The 27585-nt window shown below is 43.2% G+C and overlaps 1 protein-coding gene and 2 long non-coding RNA genes across 3 annotated transcripts; 2 read left to right on the top strand and 1 right to left on the bottom strand.

Moving 5' to 3' along the window:
- The first annotated feature begins 2381 nt into the window (after nt 1-2381).
- LOC112431513 (deoxyribonuclease-1) lies at nt 2382-5499 on the top strand. Its single transcript, XM_024800134.2, has 8 exons — nt 2382-2520; nt 2917-3005; nt 3102-3182; nt 3991-4106; nt 4291-4403; nt 4489-4643; nt 4719-4812; nt 5294-5499. Exons 1-8 carry the CDS (start codon nt 2383-2385, stop codon nt 5342-5344), a joined length of 837 nt encoding a protein of 278 aa, XP_024655902.1. The 5' UTR covers nt 2382; the 3' UTR covers nt 5345-5499.
- A 10922-nt stretch (nt 5500-16421) lies between these two features.
- Nucleotides 16422-22552, top strand: LOC143418301 (uncharacterized). The gene is made up of 3 exons (XR_013098233.1): nt 16422-16561; nt 17468-17545; nt 21426-22552. It is a non-coding gene; the product is annotated as an uncharacterized LOC143418301 (long non-coding RNA).
- On the bottom strand, nt 17970-20805 carry LOC106675832 (uncharacterized). The gene is made up of 4 exons (XR_001342102.4): nt 20506-20805; nt 19963-20041; nt 19489-19584; nt 17970-18723 (listed from the first exon to the last, which is right to left on the bottom strand). It is a non-coding gene; the product is annotated as an uncharacterized LOC106675832 (long non-coding RNA).
- Nucleotides 22553-27585: the final 5033 nt, after the last annotated feature.

Raw genomic sequence — 27585 nt, 5'->3', positions numbered from 1 at the left:
ACAGTTATGGCAAAGATTTTATTCTGCACGTTTGATCTGAGACACGACTGGTTATCCATCAAAGTTCAACACTTTAAAGTCCACAACTTTCCACACTCTGATAAGCACATCCCAGCGGTGACCGCCCCGCCGGTTCCCAGACTGCAGCCTTGCCGTTCGCTCTGGGGCTTATTTTTAGCTACACACATGGCACTTTTCCATTTTATCATTCTTTATTAAACATCTTACAAAGAAGTATTTAACTTTAATTAGTTTTACCAGAGTGTGCATGTTTATGGATGTTAGAGAAAAATATAAGGTGCAGATACTGCACATCTGCACCCCCCAACAGGTCACATGTGCATATAACCAAAAGTCAAATACAGAAAATGATCCTGCTACTTTGGCCCTAGTGCAACTCTCTGTTGGTCTTTGGTTTAAACTGCAAGAGTGGCTACAAATCTGTGGTTAAGCTGCACTTCCTGCTGTTTCTCCCTCTGTACTCGTTGCTCTTTAGGTCAGTATGTGGTAGTTTTCCATGTCCCAGTGGAGATTTCCTCTCGTGCAAGCTTTCCTCACGCGCACACTGAGCCCTCATCCTTTCTACACAAAATTCGTTTGTCTACTTCATAAACAAGACTAATAGTCAGCAAACATCTTGGCTTCACTTGGATTCTCAAGTTTAAAATACATGGAAAGTTTGGGAAACTATGGTTTACCCTGACGGGAGCATGAATGTGGACAGCAGCGGTGGCACCGAAATTTATTCAGTATTTGCTGAGGCATCAGATTCTCGACAGCTGGCAGTAAAGAAAGAGTCAGGAGGCTGGGTGTAGTGGACACCGGTATATGTCTAAGCACCGACCTGGCAGATCTGATTACAATGTTAAAAACATAGAGCTTAACCCTCATCAGTAACATGACAACTGTAACATGCTGTAAGTATGAGCACTTTTATGAAACTTCACTAAAGTGTATTATTGTGTTGTCAAGCTTGAATGCATTGTAAGTGAATGGGTTCTGTTTGTTCAGCTACAACTGGGAAGAAAAACTTTCTGACCAATAAGGTGGAGACGGTGGCATACTTGTGTTGTATCAGCCTATCGGAAGGTTTTTGAAGGTCTGATTTCAAGATATAACACTGGGACAGATGATAGTTTAACAAGGCTGTAGCAATATTACTGTTGTTATTGCTAATGACTGTTACGTGTCTCTGCTGGAGCAGACCTAGAGTAGATATTATGTTTTGTCTGTCCCTGCTCTCATGAACAAGGCATCTTTCAAACTGCTTGAAGGAATTTCTTCAGTTTCCGTAAGGATTTTGCCAAAGTTTAAGGTCATCCCAACACTGCGACACTCATTCTGAGTTCATTTGTGAAGTGTGACAGAACTTCACACAAATGCCAAACAGGACAACAGCAAGTTAAAACAATGCTGAAGTGTTTTTATTGTATGACGAGCAGAAAAGAATTTGAGGTTGCAACGTTATCCTTGTTGCACTGCAATCTTGGGATGTGAGAACCTGAAAGCCTGAAATCTGTACCCCATCCACAACACACCTTTTCTCTGTACTCCTCCCCAGCACCCTGCAGTCACATGCGCCTGCAGGTAGATAAAAACCTCAAAAGAGACACTGGTCGCCATTCTGCTCAGAAGCTTTTCAGGAGCTTTCAGAAGATTCACGAGTTCAGGCGTCTCCACCGTGCAGACATACAGGAGCAGGTATGGACCTCTCACTCGCTACAAAAACATCTGAGCTGTATTCGGTGCAATACTGTGAGCCAGTTTCTTGTTTAGAGTGGATGTTTCAGGCTACAGCAGCATTACAGTAACTTTTGTGCATTTTTCCTGCAGTAATTGTGCGTTTACAAACACATTTCAGCAGCACATGCAAACCATCACAGTATAAATGCAGCTCTCTGTTTCCATATTTGGCAACCTTTGGTCTTCCACAACAGCTCCAGGACGGTGTAACCAGGGCAACAGAGTAATATATTGTCCTAAAAGGATAATATTTTACCAAGCCTTGCAACATGCTGCAAATAGCGACGCGCTAAATAGCATGTTAGATAAACTGCCAAAAATACATCCAGAGGAGCAGGTGTTAGGTCTCTCACTCTCATGTCATGAGCTCTCAGCAGATGGTGGAACATGAGCCGCTTTGTTTTGGACTAACCTCCATGTTAAACTGGACTTTATGACAGAGAAATATGGAGTGAAAGGAAAGGCCTTACTTCAGCCTGCAAATCGGTTTTTAATGCACAGGAACTGGAAATTATTAACCTGATAACCTGGGAAGTCATTTGCATACATACGTGTAAAATAAATATGAAATCATTTGTAAGCGTCAGTGTTTCATGTGATTTCTAAGTCATTTTTAACATGTGACCTGTTTGGTGTAGGATGCATTTGGTGGGCACTTTGGGGCTTTTTCTGACCTTGCTGCATCTCTCTAACTCGCTGCTGCTGGGAGCCTTTAACATCAAATCCTTCGGAGACACCAAAGCCTCCAACACCACTCTGATGAACATCATTACCAAGGTCTGGGACTTTTCCCTCTTTGGTAGATATGACAGTTTGTACAAAATGTTTACATCCACCCATTTGTAATGCAATTTGGGTCAGAGTGCTTTCAAAACCAATCCAGAAGTGTTATCTTGTGTGTGCGTTTTGAAATAGTTTGAACTGAATTTTGAGAAATGCTTTGGATGATTTGGCCTGTTGCAGAAGTAAACCTGAATATTCCCAGAATATTCCCACCTCTATGCTTAAGGAATGATCAATGAAATAACTGGATGTGCAACAGCTGTAGCGTTGCCTTTACAATCTAAAGCTTAACACATGAATTTTTTCGTGCAAGGTAAAATATAAACAAACGTGATGTTGCAAGATGGACAATCAGCTGATTCATTTTCATTTTTTATTTGTGTTTTGCAGATTGTCCAACGCTATGACGTCATTCTGATCCAAGAGGTCAGAGACAGTGATCTCTCAGCAACCCAAAAACTCATGGAGTACGTCAACAAGTGAGTCCACACACCGAACATGGAACATTCAGAGTAACACTGAGCATGAAATGCAAACGTATGGAAACATAAAAGTGTGTGTTTGTTTCCCCCCAGAGATTCTCCTCAGTACAAATACATCGTCAGCGAGCCTCTCGGTGCGAGCACCTATAAAGAGCGATATCTCTTCCTTTACAGGTGCACCACGATGAAAAAAATAAGTCTCTACTCTACACACAGTGAAATGATATTTATTCAGTTCAATTTTATTTACACAGCGCCAAATCACAACAAGAGTCGCCTCAAGGCGCTTTATACTGTCAGGTAGACCCTACAATAACACATACAGAGAAAAACCCAACAATCAAATGACCCCTATGAGCAGCACTTTGGCAACAGTGGGAAGGAAAAACTCCCTTTTGACAGGAAGAAACCTCCGGCAGAGTCAGGCTCAGGGAGGGGCGGCTGTTTGCAACAAAACATGGTTCGTTGCAGTGATGCCGTGTAAAAAGCATTTTTAGTTCTTGCTCTAAATATGTATTTTGTAGAAAGGGAAAAAGTCTTTTTCATGGCAGAATGTGAATAGTTTGATTGTTTTCTTTGTTTCTTAAAGCCAAACAATTTAACAAAAATAAAAATGACTTGTTCACGTTGCCCGGGGTTAAAGTCAGGATTGGTGTTGGATCATCATCATCACTTAGACCTCAGAGGGTTAAAGAACCTCCCATAAGTTTCTCAAATAACCATTCAAAACAACTTGATTAAAAATATATATTTCCAGCATGTTTGTAGTGTTTGAGGCATGTTTGAAGTAATTTAACGGCAAATCCTCCGTCTTTGTTCTGGCATAAACATACATCTTATACACACTCAGAATTCAGAAGAAGTGATTTAAAAAAAGGGGAAAAGCAGAACTACAATAAATTTGTCCCGAGAAGCAACTGGACATGTTTAGAAATGAAGTACACACTGGCAGCAAATGAAAAGGTGGTGATTTTCTCCACAGGGAGGCGCTGGTATCGGTGGCAAAAAGCTACACCTATGACGACGGCCCGGAGGAAACTGGACAAGACGCCTTTAGCAGGGAGCCGTTTGTCGTAATGTTCTCCTCCAAACACACTGGTAGGTGCTGTGGCTCGAGTTATACAGCTGTTTCTGCATCACACTGATAATGATGTGAATCCTCATTCAAACATTTGTGCGTGGTAGTTCCTGGGACATGTTAGTCACTAGTCCTTTATCATTCTCATGCGGTGTAAGCGCCTCCGTCACTGTCAACACTCCTTCGTTCCCTTCTCTTCTGTAGCTGTGAGAGACTTTACTCTGATCCCTCAGCACACCTCCCCAGAATCAGCTGTTCGGGAGCTAAATGCTCTCTATGACGTGGTGGCAGATGTCCGCGCTCGCTGGAACAATGATGTATTTACAGCCTACAAGTAAAAATCATTTATTTGGTGGAAAAACACACATTCGGTAAATGCGACTCACACTACTATCCCTGCGGGACATCGTGCTGCTGGGTGACTTCAACGCAGGCTGTAGTTATGTGTCCGGGTCTGACTGGCAGCAGATCCGCATCTTCACTGACAAGACTTTCCATTGGCTGATCACTGATGCGGCCGACACTACCGTGTCGCAAACTGTCTGCCCTTACGACAGGTAGACAGATTGTGGCAGGTCGTTCTGATGTGTGCACGCAAACTCTAAACTCTAATCATCTTTCTGTGTTTGCAGGATTGTGGTCACTGCGGACATGATGAGAGGAGTGGTGAAAGATAGTGCGAAGGTGTATAACTACATGACGGACCTGAATCTCAAACAAGATCTGGTAACAGATGAATTTCAATCCTTATCTCTGTAAGAATTCATTTGAACTAAAAAGCACAACCTGCCTCATTCCCCGCTGACACTAATGGAAACGTCAATATAAAAAGTTAACATAATGCTGTATTCACTGCAACTGAGACCATAGACTCGTCAGCAAAATGTTTACTGAGCTCCAATCAGAAGAGAGGCATTCTACACAAAGGGCAAAGCAGTCGCCCCATCAGAAATCATGCAGTTTTAAAGCACTTTTGCTTTTTTAATATCAGCTTTGAGCTACAGAAAATCGAGCAACTTTGTAAAGCAGTGGCTGTAGTAACGACCACAGAGATGCAAACAAAATCATAATGCAGTGTATACTGTAGTGATGGCATTACCATGCAGGCACGTTGAGTTTTTCAGCACTGGAAAGAAACCTGTGGAAACTGAAGCCGTCTGCAGCACAAACTGTGAGCCACTAAAAGAACGGTTTCTCTGTCTCTCAGGCGTTGGCTGTCAGCGACCACTTCCCCGTGGAGGTGAAGCTGAGCGGTTAGGCTCACGTTGCTTGAACCGTGACTTCCACAAGCTTTCCACACATCGTGCTCAATCTGCAGCCAGCACAATGATCATTCAGTTGGGGACTACTGTCAGCCACAGCTTCATGAAATGCAAATGCACAATAAAGCCACTAAAAGAATTTCACTGAAAACTTGTGTGTTGTAAAGAATTCGGCTTCTTGTTGCAGTGGAGCACATTTGTCTGGAACATTTACTGAGACCCTTTGTTGATTTGGAAACCTTTAATAACGCGTTTGTATTTTATTTCACTTCTTTTGTCTGCTTAAATGTCTTCAGAGTTTTGAGTTACTAAAGTTTTTTAATTAATTTCCCAAAACAGCTCAGACACACAGCAAAACACTAACCTGCAAAACTGAGCCAAAAATGTTGAAAAAACATAAAAGAGCGGTAGAGTAATACATCTGTAGGGGAGACCGGGGATAGTTGTCACATCTTTGACATTTCTGTCTGTAAATTGGAGCTCTTTTAAGGTAGTGGATTCAAAATGTAATGCAAAGTATTTACATGTCTCTGCTATTAAATAGTGCAGCTACTTTCTCTGCAGCACAATTACCCATTGCATGGTATGGTCTCAAACACGAAGAGTGAAATGTTACAATTAACCCCATAGTCTGGGTTAGTTGTAACATATCCTGGGGTGAAATGTAACACAATGAAATAAGAGTACTAACAAAACATTAACATGTAATCTTTGTTTATTCAACACATGAATGCACTTAGAGCCATTTATGTAGCTGTGTGTGTGTGTGTGACAGAATGCAGAAATCTAGCTTTTGAACATATTCCAACCCCCCAAAAAAGACAAATTATGGAATTTTCTGCAACTGAATATTTCCTTAATTTTGGTTGGTCTTCCTTGAGTTTGGCCTCATTGGCTCAGTGGGCATTATAACCTACAACTCTTGCACCAACTTTGAACATAACAATGAAGCTGAAAAAATGTAGCTGTGCACCAGCATCGCAATTCCATTACTTTTTTTCATGGCTTACCTTGGTGTGGTTTGCAAAGTGCTTCAGAAAGATGAGTGTTGTGTTCCGTAATGTTTATATCATATTGCACCACTAGAGGGTGGTGTCGCAAAATAAGAGGTAAAGCGGAGCCGGAAAAGGTTTAGAGAATAGAAAGAGATAGAATACAGTTAGGTGGCTAGCTGATAGCCGATGTGTGTCACTGCTATCCCTTGGATGTTAGTCTGTGCTGAATTCATTAAAGAGCACTGTTCTTCATGAGGACTGGTTATTACCGCCCACCATTACATTTTGGCGACGAGTAACCCTGCGTGTTTTTTTTCTCTGCTTTGAGTTTTTTTGCCGAGTCATCATGACTGCAAACGTCCATCCGCCACCGATGTTTTTGCCTTGCCCTGGAGACCCTCTTTTGCCATTCAACATGTGGATGCGTATGTTCAACAATTATTTGCTTGTGATCAATGCAACAGGGAATGCTTGGCCTGAAGCATGAAGAAGAGCTACTTTACTTCACTGCTTAGGAACTGAGGGACAAAGGATTTTCTACTCACTGCCAAATACAGGTGACACTTTTGCCTCTGCTGTTACTGCCCTAGAACAATACTTTTCACCCAAGGTAAATGTTGTTGTGGAAAGACATGCTTTCAGACAGCGAACACAAGCTTCACATGAGACTGTTATCCAGTATGTGGCCAGCTTGCGTGACCTTGCTTCTAAATGTGAGTTTGATGACAGGACAGAAGAAATGATCCGTGATCAGCTAGTTGAACATGTGTCTAGCCCCAGCATAAGAGAAAGCCTCTTGCTTGAACCTGATTTGACACTAGATAAAGCTGTTACACTGGCAACACAAATGGAATCTGCAGTCCAACAAGCTAAATCCATAGCTGCAGACAGCAGTACTCCAGTCCAAGCTGTGCAGTCTCACTCGCACTCCATGCAGAGGAAACATAAGTACAATGCTCACCCTGCAAAGCCATCTCATGCAACAAAAACATCTAAGAACTGTTTTAGATGTGGTTCAAACAGTCATTTAGCCAACTTTCGTCAGTGTCCTGCTGCCAAAGCTACTAGTAAACTGTGTCATAAAATTGGACATTTTGCTCGTGTCTGCTGCTCATCCAAGACAAGAGATGTACGGGAAGTCCATTTACCAAAACTCACAGTCCTTTACTTAACAGATTTTTTCACTTAAGAAATATTGCCAAACTCAGGACTATTGTCTCCACAACCGAACTGGAGATGCTTGTCCACGCCTTTATCTCCTCCCGGCTGGATTATTGTAATGCACTCTTTTCCTGCGTATCTAAGGCCTCACTAAATCGGCTCCAAGCGGTTCAGAATGCTGCAGCAAGGCTTTTGACCCATAGCAATAAATTTTCCCATATCACTCCTATACTAAAATCCCTGCATTGGCTTCCGGTTGAGTATAGATATAAGTTCAAAATCCTCACCTTTACGTTTATGTCTCTACAAGGTGGGGCCCCCATCTATATCTCGGAGCTTCTCCAGCCCTATTCTCCAAAGCGAACTCTTAGATCCACTGATAGCGGTCGTCTATCTATCCCACGGACTCGTCTGAAAACAAAGGGGGATCACGCATTTCAAACCCTGGCTCCTATACTGTGGAATGGTTTACCCCCCCCACTACGCACCATCGATACAATGGCTTCTTTCAAAAAACAGCTTAAAACTCATCTGTTTAGACAGGCATTTGGGAAATGTTAATGCGTAACATGTTGTTTTATTTTATATTTATATTGTACTATTGCTTTTTTGATATGCTTTTATACTTTCTTTATGTTGCTATATTGTTTGTTTGACATGTTTTCTTGTGAAGCACTTTGTAACAGCGTTTTGTCTTAAAAAAGTGCTATATAAATAAATTTTACTTACTTACTTACTTACTAGATCCTTCTCATGCATCAAAAGGATTGCAATGCAGCATAAATGTGAGCACACCTACGTCATCAGCTAAGGATATTGAACTGATTGTGGACACAGGTTCTGCAGTTTCTATCCTGCCTAACCACATCTACGAAGAGCACTTCAGTGGTACGCCACTAAAACCACCTGACCTTCAACTAGTTACATACACAAAGAAAACAATCCCTGTGTTAGGCTGCCTGCAAGTCACAGTGAGCAGAGGAAATGCATCTGCCTCAGCTGTGTTCTTTGTTGTAAGAAAAGGAACTCCTCTTCTTGGAAGAGATCTGATGGAAGCGCTGAATGTCAGCATTGCAGGCAATACTGTTCTACCTCCATGTACTGATCCTACTGCTTCTGTGATGTCTACAAACCCATCACCTGCTTCTTGCATCCCTGCTGCCCCAGATATTGGCTGTGTGCGTGCCTTTGTGCATAAAGTGAAAGTTGACCCAACAGTCAAACCTGTGCGTCAGAAGCTGCGACGTCTCCCGTTTGCTGTGAGGGCTTCAGTTTCAGCAGAACTGGATCGTTTACTCAAAGCTGGTGTCATTGAACGGATTGATGCATCACCATGGGTATCCCCAATTGTTGTGACAGGACGGAAAACTGGTGGAATAAGGCTGTGTGCAGACCTCCGTGAACCAAACAAAGCTGTGATCACTGATTGCTACCCCTTACCACATGTGGATGAATTGTTTGCCAGCTTACAGGGTGCAAAAGTGTTTTCTACAATTGATCTTGCAAATGCATACTACCAGCTGCCCCTGCATGAAGATAGCAGAGATTTGACAGCATTCATTACACATGATGGACTCTTCAGATTCTGTAGAGTACCTTATGGACTGGCCTCTGCCCCCTCAGCTTTTCAGAAAATGATGGCTGAAATTCTTAAAAACCTCCCAGGTGTCCAAAACTACCTGGATGACCTTATTGTCTACAGTAAAAGTGCAGCTGAGCATGACCAAAACCTTAGCACTGTCCTGCAGAAGCTCAAAGATGCTGGACTTGTGCTTAACGAAAACAAATGCCATTTTAGGAAGACATCGCTACGCTTCCTAGGTCATGTTGTCACTGCTGATGGCATTCTTCCTGATGAGGAGCATATTGATGCTGTTTTGAGAGCCCCTCCCCCATCTGATGCTGTTGCTCTGAGATCCTTCCTGGGCTTGGTGTCATGGTACTCCAAGTTCTTGCCAAACTTTGCAACTGTTGTAGCCCCTATGCCTGCCTGTGCTAATGACAAGAACACCTTCACATGGACTTTAGATGCACAAGCGAGCTTTGAAGAAGTAAAAAAACTCCTGGCACTGTTTGACCCTGCCTTGCGTGTCGTGATCTCTACTGATGCAAGTGACTATGGGCTTGGTGCTGTATTTGCTCAAGTGCAACCTGATGCCACAGAAAAACCTGTGGCGTTTGCTTCCCGCACACTGTCTGCAACAGAACAAAAGTACTCAACTGTTGAAAAAGAAGCTTATGCTTGTGTGTGGGCTGCAGAGAAATGGAGAACGTATTTGTGGGGCCGACGTTTTACTCTGCGGACAGACCACCAAGCTCTGACAACACTGCTGAGCACCAAAGGGATTAATAGGGCTGGAATGCGCATCGCCCGCTGGTCTGCCCGCCTCCTGTGTTTTGACTATGATGTTATTTACCGCCCAGGTTCTCAGAACTATACAGCTGACTGTCTCTCTCGCCTGCCCCTGCCTGTTTCTTCCCATCCTACATCAGATGCAGATCATGAAATGGTAGCCCAAGTTTCTGCTGCCATGTCCTCTCTTCCTGTTGCGGACTTTGACTCTGCCTGTTCAACTTGCCCTGAACTGGTTGCTTTGCGTTCACAAATACAAAGCGACTGGCCTGCCTCAATCAAAGCACTTGATGTCACGCTTGCACCTTACTACAAAATCCGTAATGAACTTTCAACCCTAAGTGATTATGTTCTCAGAGGCTCAAGGCTCATTGCACCACTTTCAGTGAGACTTAAACTGATTGCACTGGCACATGAAAGTCATCAAGGGATTGTGCGCACAAAACAAAGACTACGAGACCTCTACTGGTGGCCAAAAATGGACTCACAAGTTCAGTCTGCCATAACCTCATGCCTCCTCTGTCAGTCCAATGACAAAACTGCACATACTAACCCTGCTCCTCTCCAACCCGTCCCACTGCCTGATGGACCGTGGAAAAAATTTGGTCTTGACATTGTTGGGCCTTTTGATACTGCTATACCTGCTTGTAGATATGTCATAACATTGACTGACTACTACTCCAAATGGCCTGAGCTTGCCTTTTCACCTTCTGCTACTACTGATGATGTCATTCAGTTTCTCTCATCTGTCTTTAGTCGTCATGGCAACCCAGAGAACATCGTGACTGACAATGGTACACAGTTCACCTCTGTAATGTTCACCTCATTCCTCCAGGATAGAGGCATCTCCCACAGCAGAACATCTGTCTACTACTCAGCTTCAAACGGAGCAATCGAACGGTTTCATCGTGCTCTCCACACCTGTATCCAGACAGCAATCCAGCAGTCGAAACCATGGAAGGCGACTGTGCTGGATTGGCTTCAAGTTTACCGTGCAACACAGCATGCAACTACTTCCCTCGCTCCCTATGAACTCCTGTATGGCAGGAAGATGTGTACTTTATTTTATTTTATTTATTTTATATATTTTATTTATTGTTTACTCTATTTAATTTGTAAAATATGTGTACACACACACACACACACACACACACACACACACACACACACACGTAGAAAAATATTTAGTATACACATCCAGAAATGCATATACTATTATATATTGTACATATATTTATTAGTTTCAGATGTAGCCATTCTTGTATTTTGCTTGTTTACATTATTGTATTTTGCACAACTCTGTTGCTTGTGAAGCTCGCACACAAGAATTTCACTCACATGTGCTGTACCAATGTACCTGCACATGTGATGTGACAATAAAAGTGATTTGATTTGATTTAAACTGGATGTCCTCCCTTTGCCTCCTGCTGTGTCTCCACTGGATGACGTTGCACGTCGCTCAGTTCAGAAATATCAGTTGAAAATGCAACGTTACACTGATGGTAGGCGTCACGCACGGAAACCTTCTTTTCTACCAGGAGAGAGTGTGAGGATAAGGAAACCCCACCATGTCCCTAAAGGACATCCCAGATTTACCCCTCCTGTAACAGTAACAAAAGCCACAGGCTCGAATGCCTTCTTGCTGAGTGATGGGAAGATTTGGAATGCCACTCATCTAGCACGCTGTCGCCCAGTGACTGAAAAGAACGCTGACACTGCTAGGTTGCACCACACCCAGACTGGCTCACCTACTGCTAGAAGACTGCCACGCGTCAAGTACAAGCCTCGTTGGCACAAAGACTATATTGTACCATAATAGGTTGCTTGAAAAGGACATTAGAGAAATGTCATTACTTGTTCTATTTTGGGTTTAAGAAGAACTGATTTCCTGTCACCAATGCACTAGAGAAAAATATTGTAATGGAAAAACGGGAATAATTTCTTTTCATTTTACAATGTCAGGCTTATTTAGCTTTTCTAGCTGTAGTATTCTGATGTTATAACTATTGCGACATTTAAGTTCACCAGTGTATGTTTGGTTTGCTAAACAGTGAATTACTTTATTTCTGTACTATGCTATTTGGTGAACTCGTTTTATAAAGAGAGAGGAGATGTTGTGTTCCGTAATGTTTATATCATATTGCACCACTAGAGGGTGGTGTCGCAAAATAAGAGGTAAAGCGGAGCCGGAAAAGGTTTAGAGAATAGAAAGAGATAGAATACAGTTAGGTGGCTAGCTGATAGCCGATGTGTGTCACTGCTATCCCTTGGATGTTAGTCTGTGCTGAATTCATTAAAGAGCACTGTTCTTCATGAGGACTGGTTATTACCGCCCACCATTACAATGAGGAAATCTGTTTCTTGCACCCATCCTGATTTATTTCCACTACCAGTACTTCCTACTGGTCCATCTCTGACACAGTGGTCTGCATAATGTATGTGTGGGAACACAAACAGTGGAGGAATTGTGTTGCCAATGGCATTAACCACATATACAAATGCGACCAGTGAACCTCTCTCTGCTGATGTCGTTGCCCCAACTTGTTTAATATAAGTTAAAGTAATAGTGTGGTAAGTTGTAACATCTGCGTTATTGTTACAACTGACCCCGACTGTAGCTGTTACAACTGACCCAGACTCCTATAGCCATGAACTAGCTAACATTACAGCCAACGGCTAAAACATTAGCACTAAAGACCTACACAGAATATATCCCCATAGACATACAAATAACATAATTTAAGTTTGATGAGTTTAACTGCAAAGCAGATAATGCTATTAGAAATTGAAATAAAGTAGAAAAACGTACTTTTTGGCATACAAATGACTTTTTTTCGTGTTAAATTGTCTGTGTTTGACAAAATGTGCTGATTTTTCACATGTGATAGCAGAACTGAGTTGGGCATGCACAGGATGAGTCACATCATTTGAAACTTAGCCCTGATTGGAGAAACTGGAAGTGTTACAACTGACCCACGTTACAACTATCCCCGGTCTCCCCTACACAAAAGAAGAAACAATGTATTCATTAAAGATTATTTTCAGTCATCTTCAGTTACTCCTGTAAAGCTGAAATGTGTTCACCACATATGTTAACCTGTGATTTTTAAACACTGAAATGGAAAATCAGGTTGTCTGCATACAAAAAGCTAAAGACGCCTGGGAAATAGAGACACTAGAGTTTCTAATAGCGTCCAAGAGAAGTGTGCTTGGAGAGACGATAGCTGACTGCAGCCTCAAGATGGCAGTGATGTAGAAGCACATCACTTATGCTTTGGTATAACTGACTAGACAAGCACTGCTTGTCCTGGCTGAACAGTTGAGTTGGGGTTGCTGTAGTTCAGTTCTACTAATTGGAAGGTTTGCAGTTCAATACCAAGCTGCTGCAAAATACTTAGCCTCCCCCCCGAGGATGTAATATTAAAGTGAATACACGTGCTGATTTCATCTCTTTACATGAAAGAACATTTACTTTTCCAGGAGTCACATTAGTGACTTGTAGCTTTAGGCTTAGTAGACGACTCACACATTGACAAATCCAAACACATTTGAGGGTAATACTCTTAAATGTGTAAATGTAGTGCTCAAAGAAAACAGGGAGCACCACAGCAGAGGTCATTCATGTCTGTCACACACAGGACGTGACAGTGAAAAGTGTGGAGACACTGCACACCTGAAGTTTAGCCGATTGTGTTGCGCTGACACTCAGGTCCTTTTGAAGTGTCGTATATTGATTCAATTGTCCAAAACACAAACATACAAAGAATGAAAAATGCTCCTTGTTATAAGAATGCAAGATTCATTTTGATTTGGTTGTCCGCTGAATTTTTAACATTCTCAACTGTCATTTGAATGTAGAGACGTCTGAGTTACAGAGATAATGAATGAGAACCACACGCTTTAATCCATTTAATGTATGAATCCAGACATTTATTTGGATATTTCACAGTAAAAACCAAACATTTGTTAGAGATGACAAAGGCTTTGCCACATTTAGATGCACTAAAGGTCAGATTTGCTGTTAGTTCTTCATATGTGAGACTCTTTTGCAACAATTAGCAGTTTGCTCGCGTAAGCATACCGCAGGTAATGCTGAGTGATGGAGAAGGCTCGGCAGGTTGCCCGAGTGTACGGCTCTTCAAACCAAAACAAAAAGTCACACCCTAACCTCGAGTGTTTTTATTAACACCTTGAGGGGTAAATGCTGGGTTTTATCCCCCAAACATGTAGACTGCTCACTGCCTGATGTCAGATCACATCTGTAGCTGGTGCTACAAAGTGTGCAAACATGTTTCCCCTCTCTAAGCCTTTCTTCTCTTAAGCATCTCCAGATACATCCCCAGGGACTTCTGAATAGAGTCCTTGGTGATGAACTTGACAAAGTTATTGACATCAGCCTCTCTGTTAGCCGCCAGCTTGTCTATGGTTGGCTTCCTCATCATGGACTTTGTGAGCTGTCTGGCGTGATCTGCAAATGAAACAAATGCACATGTAAGGAAGCTGTGCATTCATATACAATTTCTTCTATGAATACTGACATGGGCTTCAATTCATTGCAAAATATATTCAATTGCAGCACTATTGTGGAGCACCTTTTATTTCTTATGTGGGAAAGTGACATTTCTAACAGGTGCTGAAAGCTTATGCTCTTTCTCTGCCTCCTGCACATCCTGCCAAGTACCAGGATGTACTAAATACTGCTGTACAGATGGAAATACACCCATATCGACACTTCTGAGGTACGAGGTTACATCTCCCTACATGCGGGTTCGTGGCACCTCACCTTAAAACAAACATACACTGATAGCAGCTCATTTTTTTCCTACCTGCCTTGGAAATGTTACCTGCAATTTTATTACCCAAATGGTAAATGGACTGGTTCTTATGTAGCGCGTTTCTACTCATCTGAGCGCTCAAAGCACTGATGAGGCCAATCACCGTGATGTCATCTGCAAACTTAATGATGGTGTTGGAACCATCAGCAGGTCTGCAGTCGTGGGTGAAGAGGGAGTAGAGGAAAGGGCTCATCACACAGCCTTGTGGTACACCGGTGTTCATTGTGATGGTAGATGAGCAGCGGTTATCCAGCCGGACATGTTGGGGGCGGTTGGTCAGGAAGTCCAGTAACCATTTGCAGATGAGGGAACTGATGCCCAGGTCTGTCAGTGTCCTGATGAGTTGTGAGGGGTGGATTGTATTGAATGCTGAACTGAAGTCTATAAACAGCATTCTGGCGTAGGTGTTGTTGTTGTCCAGGTGTGAGACAGACAGAGTGCAGTGCGATGGAGACTGCATCCTCTGTGCTCCTGTTCTGGCGGTATGCGAATTGGTGGGGGTCCAGGGTGGGGGGGAGACAGGATTTGAAGTGTGCTAGGACCAGCTGCTCTAAGCACTTAGTGATGATGGGGGTGAGTGCTACTGGGCGGTAGTCATTGAGGCAAGATGGGTTGGAGTTTTTGGGTGTCGGGACGATGGAGGTGGATTTGAAGCAGGCCGGTACCACAGCGTGGGCCAAGGACAGATTGAATATGTCTGTGAGCACTCCTGCAAGCTCCCCAGAACACGCTCTGAGAACAGGCCCGGGGATGCCATCAGGACCTGCAGCCTTGTGGACACTGATCCTGCTCAGCACCGCTCCTACATCGGTGGGGGAGAGAGTCAGAGGTTGGTGGTCTGCTTTGGTCGTGGTTGTGGGGTTCCCTCGCTCAAAACGAGCATAAAAGTTGTTGAGCTCATTGAGGAAGGAGACATCAGAGGATGCGGGGGAGGGTTTGGTGGTCCTGTAGTCTGTGATGGTCTGGAGTCCTTGCCACATGCGTCGGGGGTTGGAGTTGGAGAAGTGTTCTTCTACCTTCTTTTTGTAATGGTGTTTGGCTTTTTTGATGCCCTTCTTTAGATTAGCCCTGGCTGTGCTGTAGGCGTGTGCATCTCCTGACCTAAAGGCGGTGTTGCGGGCCTTCAGGAAGAGACAAAGATCCCGGTTCATCCAAGGCTTCTGGTTGGGGTACATGGTGATCCGTTTCTGGGTGTAAAGTAAAGTGTGCATGTTAGTCCCCGTAGGGATATAGTTCCTCTGCATTTAACCCATTCACCCAGTGAAGCAGTGGGCAGCCACCAATGCAGCGCCCGGGGAGCAGTGTGTAGGGACGGTACCTTGCTCAGGGGTACCTCAGGGTAGCCGTTCAGTGGAGTCGAACCACCGACCTTCCGATCATGGTGCCACCACTCTACCTACTGAGCTATCCCTGCCCACTGTCAGGTGGTGACACTGTCTGTGGTTTTGGAGATGTAATCCAGTACAGATGAGGCGTACTGGTCCAGGTCTGTGTGGGTGAACATATTCCAGTCTGTTGGTGTGGTTGAAGTTCACCTTTATGTGCTGAAGGTGAAAACACTGAGCAAAGGGAGGAGTGTATGATCTGTAGATACTATGGAAGCTGAAGATTGTACCTGACACCCGTTTGCTGCTGCCACCTTCTGGCCTTCAGGTGCTCTGGACGTGCTGTTTTTTGTCCTACAGCTTTAAGAGGCTCTGTCTCGGCTCTTAGTTGTTGGCACACCTGTTCACCATAAGTCATCACAGCACAGCTCATGGGCTGGGCTCCTCCAAAGGTAACCACCAAGCTGATGTTGGTTGGAGTTGTTTTATATGTTTAGATTAGTTTGTTGTCTCCTGCATGCTGTCATCTGCTGCTCTCCCTCAGGTATGTTCCCAGCTCAGGTGTGTTTGTGAGGGAGTGTTAGGGACCCGCAGAGACACTGGAGACAATAACTTGTACGAGCACAACTAAACTCATGGCTGCTGATCATTTAAGGTTTACCTTCAAAGTAGGAACTGCTGTCCTCCCTTAAACTGTGTGTACAGTGACTGGAGAACAATCCTCAGTGCTGGCCTACACCTGGGACACTGCAAACCAGGGTGCTTTGCTAGAAAGCAAGTTCAGCACATGCAGGATGTGTTTCTGATATCGCGGTTTCGCAATCTAGCTTTGAGCACATTCATGGTTCCTTTCATCCTCGGCACCAGTTGCTGCTTGTTGGGAACATGACCTCCAATCTGTCCACTAACTCTTGGGAAGAGCCCATCAGGATGCTTGGTGAAAAACCTCATTTTAAAAACAGCCCTGCACACTGTTCCTTCACCGTGACCAAAGAGTTCCATGATTCCAGATGCTGACAAGTAATGTCGCTCGATTGTAACAGATCAAGTAGTGTAATTGTGTTTGTGTGCAGTTCTTTATTTATATATTTGTATTGTCCGGGCATACGAGCACAGCTAAACCTACAGCCGCTGATCATTTAACCTTTAGCTTGGCTTCCCAGTTAAAGTGTTTACAGAGAGGGAATGATTGAATCAGGGTGTCATTTCTCATCTGCACGTGTATGTTGTCCATGCTACCTCAGAGATATTTCAAAGGAAAGGTTAGACCTGTCTCCTTGAGGGATTATTTAAAGCTTCAAGTCCTCTGATCCTCCGTCTTGCCATCAGCTCAGTTTAATCTAGACCAGGCTAAAAGTTTATTATCTTAGGACGGTCTAAGTCATCTGGATGTAAAGTGACTTTAATGTGCATTTCGGCTCCGGAGCCTAATAAAGCTCTTTCCTGGCAGGTGTTGGTGGGTCGAGCAGTCTGACGGAGGAACGTAGTCGGCCATCTTGGAAAGAAGAAAATGTTTTCTTCACACACGGTGAGAAAAACATCGTTTTTATAAATCATGAGTCCGAACATTTTACAGACTTTTATACGTGAAATTGTTCGTAGTTTATAAACACATCTGCACTGTAAACCCGAACAAGTTGACTGAACTTAAAACTTTTGTGGAAACTGATTACCTCAAAAGATTTAAGTACAAAAACTCATATCTTCTAAGTATGGGGTACTCAAAATTTGTATTTATTGTTAACCTAAAAATTTTAAATTATATTTTATTAATTGAGCTTTACTCAAAGACTGTATACTTTAATTTCAATATTTTTGTGTTTCTTGTAGTTTATTATTTTGATGCAACACAATGCAATTATATTACAACCTAAACTCAAATTATCTGATTATTAATTAAAAGATATTTATGTTGTGAGTGTAGACTACTAAAAAAAAGTACAGAAATTCAGTTACTTTACATTTTGTTTATTTAACATTTTTTCATGAAAATTTAAAAACATCACAAATGTTTTTATAAAACAACTAACATGGACATCGGCACCAAAAAGTGAGCATTATAAATTCTGTGTAGAACATTTATCTTTTATCTTTTTATAAACTCACAAAGGACGACATCAGTCCTAATTGCATCTTTCTCAAAATACACAAAAATGCAAAACAAAAAGTCAAATACTAATCACTTTTTTTTTTAAATAGAAATGAAAAACAATTTTTTAAAATGGGTACAAAGACGATCAGCTTCCAAATAACCAGATAAGGCAGTCAAGTATAGGAAAATTAGGTAAACTGATGGAGTTAAATCCACCCAAAGCCTGTAGTAAACTTAAAGTGCTTAAAGTGCTTCAAACAAAGTGCTCAGTAACAGAGTGCGTGTCCTAACAAACATTGCCTTATATTCCTTAAGAGCATGTAGGCAGGGGTTTCAGGGGTTTGCCGTCATCAAGCCCCATGAAGATATTTTGGACTAAGGCAAATGTGTGAACCAGCTTCCTGGGGTAGTCTAAATGCAGAGCATAGATCAAGCCAAACAATAAAGCAAATGCATTTGCAAATCTGGGAATATCACGCATCACCTAGTCGCCTTTCACCAAAACAGCCATGCTTGAGGAAGTAAAATGGACTGGACTGGGAAGCGCCGTCGGTAACCACTGTGAGAAGGGCAACTGGAGTGTCAATGAGGGTCGACTCATCCAATGCGTCCGCCTGGAATAGACACAGTATCAATGGTAAATGGCCTGTATTTGTATAGTGCTTTACACATTCAGTCATCCAGACATTCACACCCATTCACACACTGGTGATGGCAGCTACATTGTAGCCACAGCCACCCTGGGGCGCACTGACAGAGGCGAGGCTGCCGGACACTGGCGCCACCGGGCCCTCTGACCACCACCAGTAGGCAACGGGTGAAGTGTCTTGCCCAAGGACACAACGACCGAGACTGTCGGAGCCAGGGCTCGAACCGGCAACCTTCTGATTACAAGGCGAACTCCCAACTCTTGAGCCACGATCGCCCCAATTAAATAAGTAAGGTTGGTTTGAGAGAATGTGACAAGCATGACCTGTAATCTAGCAAAACATTCAGCAGTGTAGTGGGTTACTTTGTAACGAGTTAGGGTACTCTACTTTTTTTTGAAAAATGTACATTAACGTGTTAGCTTCTTGCATTACATAATTTGTATTTTTATTATTTTTCTAAAAAAAAAAAAGTAATTTTTTATTTCATGACTTTATCTCAAAAAGAAACTAAATCTTGACTTCAGCCTGGTTTTTGGGCCACCTGCAGCATAGCCATAGTGCTGTGATACGCCTGTGCCCTGCTCCTGACCTGTGTGTGTGTTGGTTTTCTACAGAGAGGGTATTTTGTTTGTACAATTTGGTAGCTGCTAGGGTATTAAATTGTATTTAAAAAAATCCATAGCATTTTATCTTACTGGCAGAATTTAAGTAATGCAAAAATACACTTACATTACATGTCTAAAAGAATTCTGGGTCCTCCTCCCGCAGGTATACAGGAAGGGCACGAAGTACTGCAGTGCGTTTCATGTTGATATCAGGCGCCTCCTAAAAAGGGAAAAGAAAAGTTCATTTAACGCAAAGTTTTCAGGTGTCATTCTTTGGGGAGAATACATGTTTATGAAACTGCATGACATCAGACTCTACTAAATTTTGGAGACTTTTCTTTTAAGACACAACCTTTCTGTCTCTTGTGACAGAGAGTATGTTTCTTAATCATTTGACAAAAACCCTACACAGTATTTTAAAATAGTGTTCTCCAGATCAGAGCTGTGATCTATATAGAACATGGGGTTCAAAGCAAGGAAAAATTGTGTGTTTATCAGTGAAACTTTTAATTTGTGTTAATTTTATCATTATCAATATATGAAATCTTCACCTTAAGGGACTTAATGAATGGTTTCTTCAATAGATCTTTCAACTCACCTGTGTTTACTGTCTCCACCTGAAATTAATTGCAGTCTGAATTTTTTTTTCTTCTGTCTTTTTGTCTTTGGCCTTCAGCCTTGGAAGAAAAAATAAAAATATTGAAAACCTTATCAGCACACTAAATATACAACACCTTGCTATATTTCAATTGTTTTAGATAGAAGTTGCCACTGCTAGCTAAGTCACTTTTGAATGATGCTAATGAGAAGAAAAAAAAAAAAAACCTGCCGAACAATGAGGCTGCTGTTGTAAAAACACCAACTTTCTTGCGTTGGCAAGGGGTCGTTAAAATATCACTAAGACCCTTTCTTTATGTGTGATTCTTCGTAAAACTGTGTTTTAATCGGTTAAAACTGTAAAACTGACGACATAATCTATGTTTGAAAAAGAGCGCGAACAACCGCGAACAACTATTCACCACCTGGGTCTGTGCTTTTTAACACAACAGCGCATTCGAAAACAAGTTATTGGCTGCAACATATTAATATACTTGCTTTTTTACGGAAAAAATAAACATAACGAAGGTTCCGTTTTACTTACAAGTTTCTCCAAATGTGTTCTCCAGTCGCTCGAGAAGGGCAGCCATATTGAACAGAATTTTCTGTCAACGTCGTTCAGGTTAGAGAGAAGACGTCATGACGTCATGACGTCCACATGCGGAGCTCGGAAAAAAACATTTACTCAAAAATCATAATTAAGAAAGCAGTATTTACTCTTAACTTCTAAGCCATGTACAATTATAACTGTTTGAATCGTTAACCGAACAGAAAAGTTTTAAGTTGTTTCAACTTTGTGAGGAATTTTAATTGTTATATCCACAAACTTTATAAGTCAGGTAGACTGTTGGGGTTTACAGTGTGGAAGTGCCGTGCAAACCAAGGCCGAGCTGCTTTTAGGAAACGTGAAAAGTCTATCAGTACAACTTTCATGAATGATCATCATTTATTGTCATTATATCATTATGATTATTGTTAACTACCACCCTTTAGTAATTATTTACAGTTTTCCAGAACATGAGAAACTAAATGCATGTTAAGAAAAGAAAATAGTAAATGGAAAGACGAAGGCTTCAACCTCTTAGACCTTTCCTTATTTCCACTTTGTAAATGAGGACTGTGTGCAAGAGGTGCAAGTGCACGGGTGAAGTCGCACTGTCCCCTCTGCATTTGATTGTCCCTCGTTGGGTCGGGCGTAAAGACTGAGCAGGGCAATCAGCTGGTAGAACCGATGTCCACTAGATGCAATCAGCGATGCACTTGTTTAAATGTATTTTATGCAATAATACAGTCTTTCTTTTCCAAAACGCATCCAAACAATTTACAACACAACAGGTTACTATTACGGGCATCATCCAACAAACATGTTTCTTATCGAAGCAGAGAGGCCGGCACGACAAAACAAGATTTAACTCAAACACTTATTAAGCTTCTGACTCCCTGCCTGTGTCTTTGTTGCTGTAGGAACAAGACGCCAAAGAGAGCCCAACACCTCAGTGCTCTCAGTTGGCTGAAGATGCTCACTCAAGTGCAAACTTACTTGAGCACTACAGGTGTGATCAGTGTAACAAGAAGTTTCATGCCCCGTGTCACCTCAGAAGACACCAGCGCATCCACAGTGGGGAAAAGCCCTTCAGTTGTGACCAGTGTGGAAAGACTTTTACTTGGAAAGGCAACTTAAAAACACATCACCTCAGCCACAGCGGCGTCAAACCACACATGTGCCACCAGTGTGGAAAGACATTTAGTTTGATGAGCAACTTGAGAACTCATCAGCGCCTGCACAGAGGAGTCAAACCATACGCATGTAGCCAGTGTGAGAAGGCTTTTACTCAGATGAGCTACTTAAAAATCCATGAGATGGTCCACAGCGGAGAAAAACCCCACACATGTGAGGAGTGCGGAAAGGCTTTTAATTATAAGAGCAACTTAAAGAGACACAAACTGGTCCACAGTGGAGTTAAAGCACACAAGTGTGACCAATGTGGGAGGGCTTTTGCTTTGAAGTCGAGCTTGGAGACACACAAGCTGGTGCCGCATGTGACCTTTCTGGGAAAGCCTCCAGCCAGCGACCCCAGAAACACGCCAACAGACGCTGATCGGTGCAGCAGTTCAGTTTACACAAACTCGAGCTTAAGTCAACCCTACACTTACTGACCATGGACACGCACCAGTGTGACCAGTGTGACAAAGCCTAGAACCAGTTTAGAGGTAATTCAGTCAGTTTTTTTTAAACAAGCTAATGTGTATATAAAAGATTTGTTACTGGTAATACAGCAAAACTTTATTGTAGTTTTTAAAGTTCAAGTTAAACCATGTGAAATAAGTTGGATAATACACGGTGTTACATATGGGACACAAACGCAGCGTTTTGGGACAACATGGTTTCTGTTGGGTTTACACAAACTGTAAAGATGTTATTACGATGTTATTACGATGTTATTACGATGTTATTACGATGTTATTACGATGTTATTACGATGTTATTACGATGTTATTACGATGTTATTACGATGTTATTACGATGTTATTACGATCAATGTTAGCTCTACATGGGTGTTAGATTTCAAAATAAAATCCTTTTAAACGATCGTCTCGTTTCATTTATCACCAGCAGAACAGTCTCCAACAGTGTCCAACTTTATGGCTCATAATGGGCAAAGACGCGGCTACAACTTTGATGCTAATCTGAAGTGAATAAAACTATAATAGGACATGAAATGCATTTAGATCTGTACATATGCTGTAATGATCACATGATGTGGCGCCATCCTTTCTGAAATTAAACCGACAACAGATTTGTTGTCTGGGGCATTTAACACAAACTGATTTGAATAAAACGACATCATGAATGCAAAAAACGATGCAGCTGCATTCATATTTCCTCCTCGGTTCCAACTATTAATACAGAAATGCAAATGCATCATTCTTTTCTTGAAATTTAAACACAGGTTTATATGGTTTATAAACGGTCTCAGCAGTTCTTAAGTACATTTATTAAAACAGGTAAACACTTACTAAAACACAGTCATTGTGTCCTTACATGCTGTCGTTTTAGCAGACTCTCAAACCAGTTTCAGTCCAGTAGTGTCCGTATCACTGCCGCCCAAAACCAGTATCACGAGCTCAGTGTGTCACATGGCCTTGCTTGACCAGATGGTGCTATTCAAAATGTTGCCAGAAGGGATAATGAGCATCACTCTCATGCCAACAGTTATGGCAAAGATTTTATTCTGCACGTTTGATCTGAGACACGACTGGTTATCCATCAAAGTTCAACACTTTAAAGTCCACAACTTTCCACACTCTGATAAGCACATCCCAGCGGTGACCGCCCCGCCGGTTCCCAGACTGCAGCCTTGCCGTTCGCTCTGGGGCTTATTTTTAGCTACACACATGGCACTTTTCCATTTTATCATTCTTTATTAAACATCTTACAAAGAAGTATTTAACTTTAATTAGTTTTACCAGAGTGTGCATGTTTATGGATGTTAGAGAAAAATATAATATAAAATAAAATATAAATATAAGGTGCAGATACTGCACATCTGCAGTCCCCATCAGGTCACATGTGCATATAACCAAAAGTCAAATACAGAAAATGATCCTGCTACTTTGGCCCTAGTGCAACTCTCTGTTGGTCTTTGGTTTAAACTGCAAGAGTGGCTACAAATCTGTGGTTAAGCTGCACTTCCTGCTGTTTCTCCCTCTGTACTCGTTGCTCTTTAGGTCAGTATGTGGTAGTTTTCCATGTCCCAGTGGAGATTTCCTCTCGTGCAAGCTTTCCTCACGCGCACACTGAGCCCTCATCCTTTCTACACAAAATTCGTTTGTCTACTTCATAAACAAGACTAATAGTCAGCAAACATCTTGGCTTCACTTGGATTCTCAAGTTTAAAATACATGGAAAGTTTGGGAAACTATGGTTTACCCTGACGGGAGCATGAATGTGGACAGCAGCGGTGGCACCGAAATTTATTCAGTATTTGCTGAGGCATCAGATTCTCGACAGCTGGCAGTAAAGAAAGAGTCAGGAGGCTGGGTGTAGTGGACACCGGTATATGTCTAAGCACCAACCTGGCAGATCTGATTACAATGTTAAAAACATAGAGCTTAACCCTCATCAGTAACATGACAACTGTAACATGCTGTAAGTATGAGCACTTTTATGAAACTTCACTAAAGTGTATTATTGTGTTGTCAAGCTTGAATGCATTGTAAGTGAATGGGTTCTGTTTGTTCAGCTACAACTGGGAAGAAAAACTTTCTGACCAATAAGGTGGAGACGGTGGCATACTTGTGTTGTATCAGCCTATCGGAAGGTTTTTGAAGGTCTGATTTCAAATCAAATCAAATCAAATCACTTTTATTGTCACATCACATGTGCAGGTACATTGGTACAGCACATGCGAGTGAAATTCTTGTGTGCGAGCTTCACAAGCAACAGAGTTGTGCAAAATACAATAATGTAAACAAGCAAAATACAAGAATGGCTACATCTGAAACTAATAAATATATGTACAATATATAATAGTATATGCATTCCTGGATGTGTATACTAAATATTTTTCTACGTGTGTGTGTGTGTGTACACATATTTTACAAATTAAATAGAGTAAACAATAAATAAAATATATAAAATAAAATATACAGAGTGAGACATGTGCAAAACAGTGGCATTACTGTACAGTATGGAGTGCATAATGTTAAAGTTCCAGTAGTGAAGCTGAGGTGTCTATGACGTGTTCAGCAGTCTGATGGCAGAAATGGTAAATGGACTAGTTCTTATATAGCGCTTTTCCACTCTTCTGAGCACTCAAAGCACTTTACACAACTTGTGCATTCACCCATTCACACAAGCACAACTGACATTCACACACATTCATACATGAATGCATCGGAGAGCAATTTCGGGTTAGTATCTTGCCCAAGGATATTTGGCATGCAGACTAGGGGAAGCCGGGAATCGAACCACCAACCTTCCGATCAGTAGATGACCTGCTCTACCACCTGAGCTACAGCCACCCCACCTGAGCTGAAGCTGTCTCTCAGTCTGCTGGTACGGGACCGGATGCTGCAGAACCTCCTTCCTGATGGAAGCAGTCTGAACAGTTTATGCTGGGGTGACTGGAGTCCTTGATGATCCTCCCCGCTTTCCTCAGGCAGCGCTTCCTGTAGATGTCTTGGAGGGAGGGAAGCTCACCTCCAATTATCCGTTCAGAGCACCGCACTACTCGCTGGAGAGCTTTGCAGTTGTAGGCGGTGCTGTTGCCATACCAGGTGGTGATGCATCCAGTGAAGATGCTCTCAATGGCACAGTGATAGAAGGTCCTGAGGATGCGGGGGCTCATGCCGAATCTTTTCAGTCTCCTGAGAAAGAAGAGGCGCTGCTGCGCCTTCTTCACTGTTTTGTTTGTGTGTACTGACCACGTAAGATCCTCAGCCAGATGTACTCCAAGGAACCGGAAGCTGCTCAGTCTCTCCACAGCAGCGCCGCTGATGGTGATGGGGGTGTGTACTTCTCTGCACCTCCGGAAGTCCACTATCAACTCCTTTGTCTTTGCGATGTTGAGGGTGAGATGGTTGTCTTGACACCAGTGGGTCAGGGCGCTGACCTCCTCCCTGTAAGCTGTCTCATCACCGTTGGTGATAAGACCCACCACTGTAGTGTCGTCCGCAAACTTCACAATGATGTTGGAGCTGTTAGTGGCTGTGCAGTCGTAGGTGTAGAGTGAGTACAGGAGAGGGCTCAGTACACACCCCTGTGGAGCACCAGTGTTCAGTGTGATGGGGGATGAGGTGATGCTGCCCAGTCTGACCACCTGGCGTCTGTCAGACAGGAAGCTAAGGATCCAGCTGCAGAGGGAGCTGCTCAGTCCTAGATCCTGCAGTTTCCTGTCCAGCTTCGAGGGAACGATGGTATTGAATGCTGAGCTGTAATCTACAAACAGCATCCTCACATACGTGTCTCTCTTCTCCAGGTGTGACAGGGCAGTGTGTAGTGTCAGGGCTATGGCATCATCAGTGGACCTGTTGTGGCGGTATGCAAACTGTAGAGGGTCCAGTGAGTCGGGTAGTGCAGAGCAGATGAAGTCCCTGACCAGCTTCTCGAAGCATTTGCTCATGATGGGGGTCAGGGCTACAGGTCGCCAGTCGTTCAATGAGGAGATGGTGGAGGATTTGGGTACAGGGACGATGGTGGCCATTTTGAAGCAGGCTGGGACTACAGACAGAGAGAGGGAAAGGTTGAAGATGTGCATGAACACTCCAGCCAGCTGAGCCGCGCATGACCTGAGGACGCGGCCGGGAATCCCGTCCGGACCAGTAGCTTTGCGCGTGTTCACCTTCCTGAAGCACCTCCGCACATCCTCCTCAGACACAGTGTGCGCACTGACGTCATCCGCGGTGCGCACACTGTCCGGTCTCATGGTGTTCGCCGTGTCGAATCTAGCGTAGAATACGTTTAGATCCTCACACAGAGAGGCCGTGGTCTGCGGTGTGCTGGTTTTCCCTCTAAAATCTGCGATCGTGTTTAGTCCCTGCCACATACTCCGAGGGTTGTCAAACTGTTGCTCCACCCTGTCCCTGTACTCACGTTTGGCTGCTTTGATCGTCTTCCGGAGTTGGTAATGTGCGTGTTTGTAGTCCGATGTGTTCGCGGAGGCAAAGGCGGTGTTCCGTGCCGCGCGAACATCTCCGTTAATCCAGGGTTTTTGATTTGGGAAGGATTTGACTGTTCTGGATGGGACGACATCTTCCACGCATTTCCTGATAAATCCACAGACTGAGTCTGTGTACTCATCAATGTCCCTAGCAGCCACGTGAAACATTTCCCAGTCCGCGTGATCAAAACAGTCCCGCAGAGCAGACTCCGATTGGTCCGTCCAACAGTGCACCGCCCTCCGGGTTGGAGCTTCCTGTTTCAGCTTCTGCCTGTAGGCGGGCAGGAGCAGGATGGAGCAGTGATCTGATTGGCCGAATGGGGCGCGGGGGAGGGCTTTGTACGCATCCCGGAAAGAGGTGTAGCAGTGGTCGAGTAGCCGGTCTCCACGGGTGTTAAAATGGATGTGTTGATGGAGTTTTGGTGAGACTTTCTTCAGGTTTCCCTCATTAAAGTCTCCGGCTGTGATAAACGCTGCCTCTGGGTGTGCGGTTTCCTCGCTGTTGATCGCGCTGTGCAGTTCCCTGAGTGCAGGGTCAGTGTTGGCTTGTGGGGGAATGTAAACAGCCGTAATAATCACTGCTGTAAATTCCCTCGGTAGCCAGAATGGCCGGCACTTAATCATCAGGTACTCCAGGTCCGGTGAGCAGAAGGATTTGACCGGGTGCACGTTCGCATAATCACACCAGCTGTTGTTGATCATGAAACACACACCACCGCCTCTGCTTTTCCCAGTAAGATCCTGTGACCTGTCCGCGCGATGCACGGAGAACCCCGGTAGTTGTATTGCGGAGTCCGGTACCTTGTCCGATAGCCAGGTTTCTGTGAGGCAGATCACGCAGCAGTCCCGCATCTCTCGCTGGAATGAGATCCGTGCCCGAAGCTCGCACAGCTTGTTCTCCAGAGACTGCATATTAGCCAGTAATAAACTGGGTAACGGTGGTCTGTTAGTGCGCCGTCTCA

Source organism: Maylandia zebra, linkage group LG4 (genome assembly GCF_041146795.1).
Source record: "Maylandia zebra isolate NMK-2024a linkage group LG4, Mzebra_GT3a, whole genome shotgun sequence".
Taxonomy (NCBI): Eukaryota; Metazoa; Chordata; class Actinopteri; order Cichliformes; family Cichlidae; genus Maylandia; species Maylandia zebra.
The sequence above is the reverse complement of the archived record's forward strand: the minus strand, read 5'-3'. Positions and strand labels throughout refer to the sequence as shown.

What these genes read in the sequence shown, in the direction of transcription:
- LOC112431513 (XM_024800134.2), top strand. Translation starts at nt 2,383, where the DNA reads ATGCATTTGGTGGGCACTTTGGGGCTTTTTCTGACCTTGCTGCATCTC. An exon ending in CTCATGGAGTACGTCAACAA is followed by an intron (nt 3,006 to 3,101) that starts GTGAGTCCACAC and finishes GTTTCCCCCCAG; the next exon opens with AGATTCTCCTCAGTACAAAT. An exon ending in CGATATCTCTTCCTTTACAG is followed by an intron (nt 3,183 to 3,990) that starts GTGCACCACGAT and finishes TTTTCTCCACAG; the next exon opens with GGAGGCGCTGGTATCGGTGG.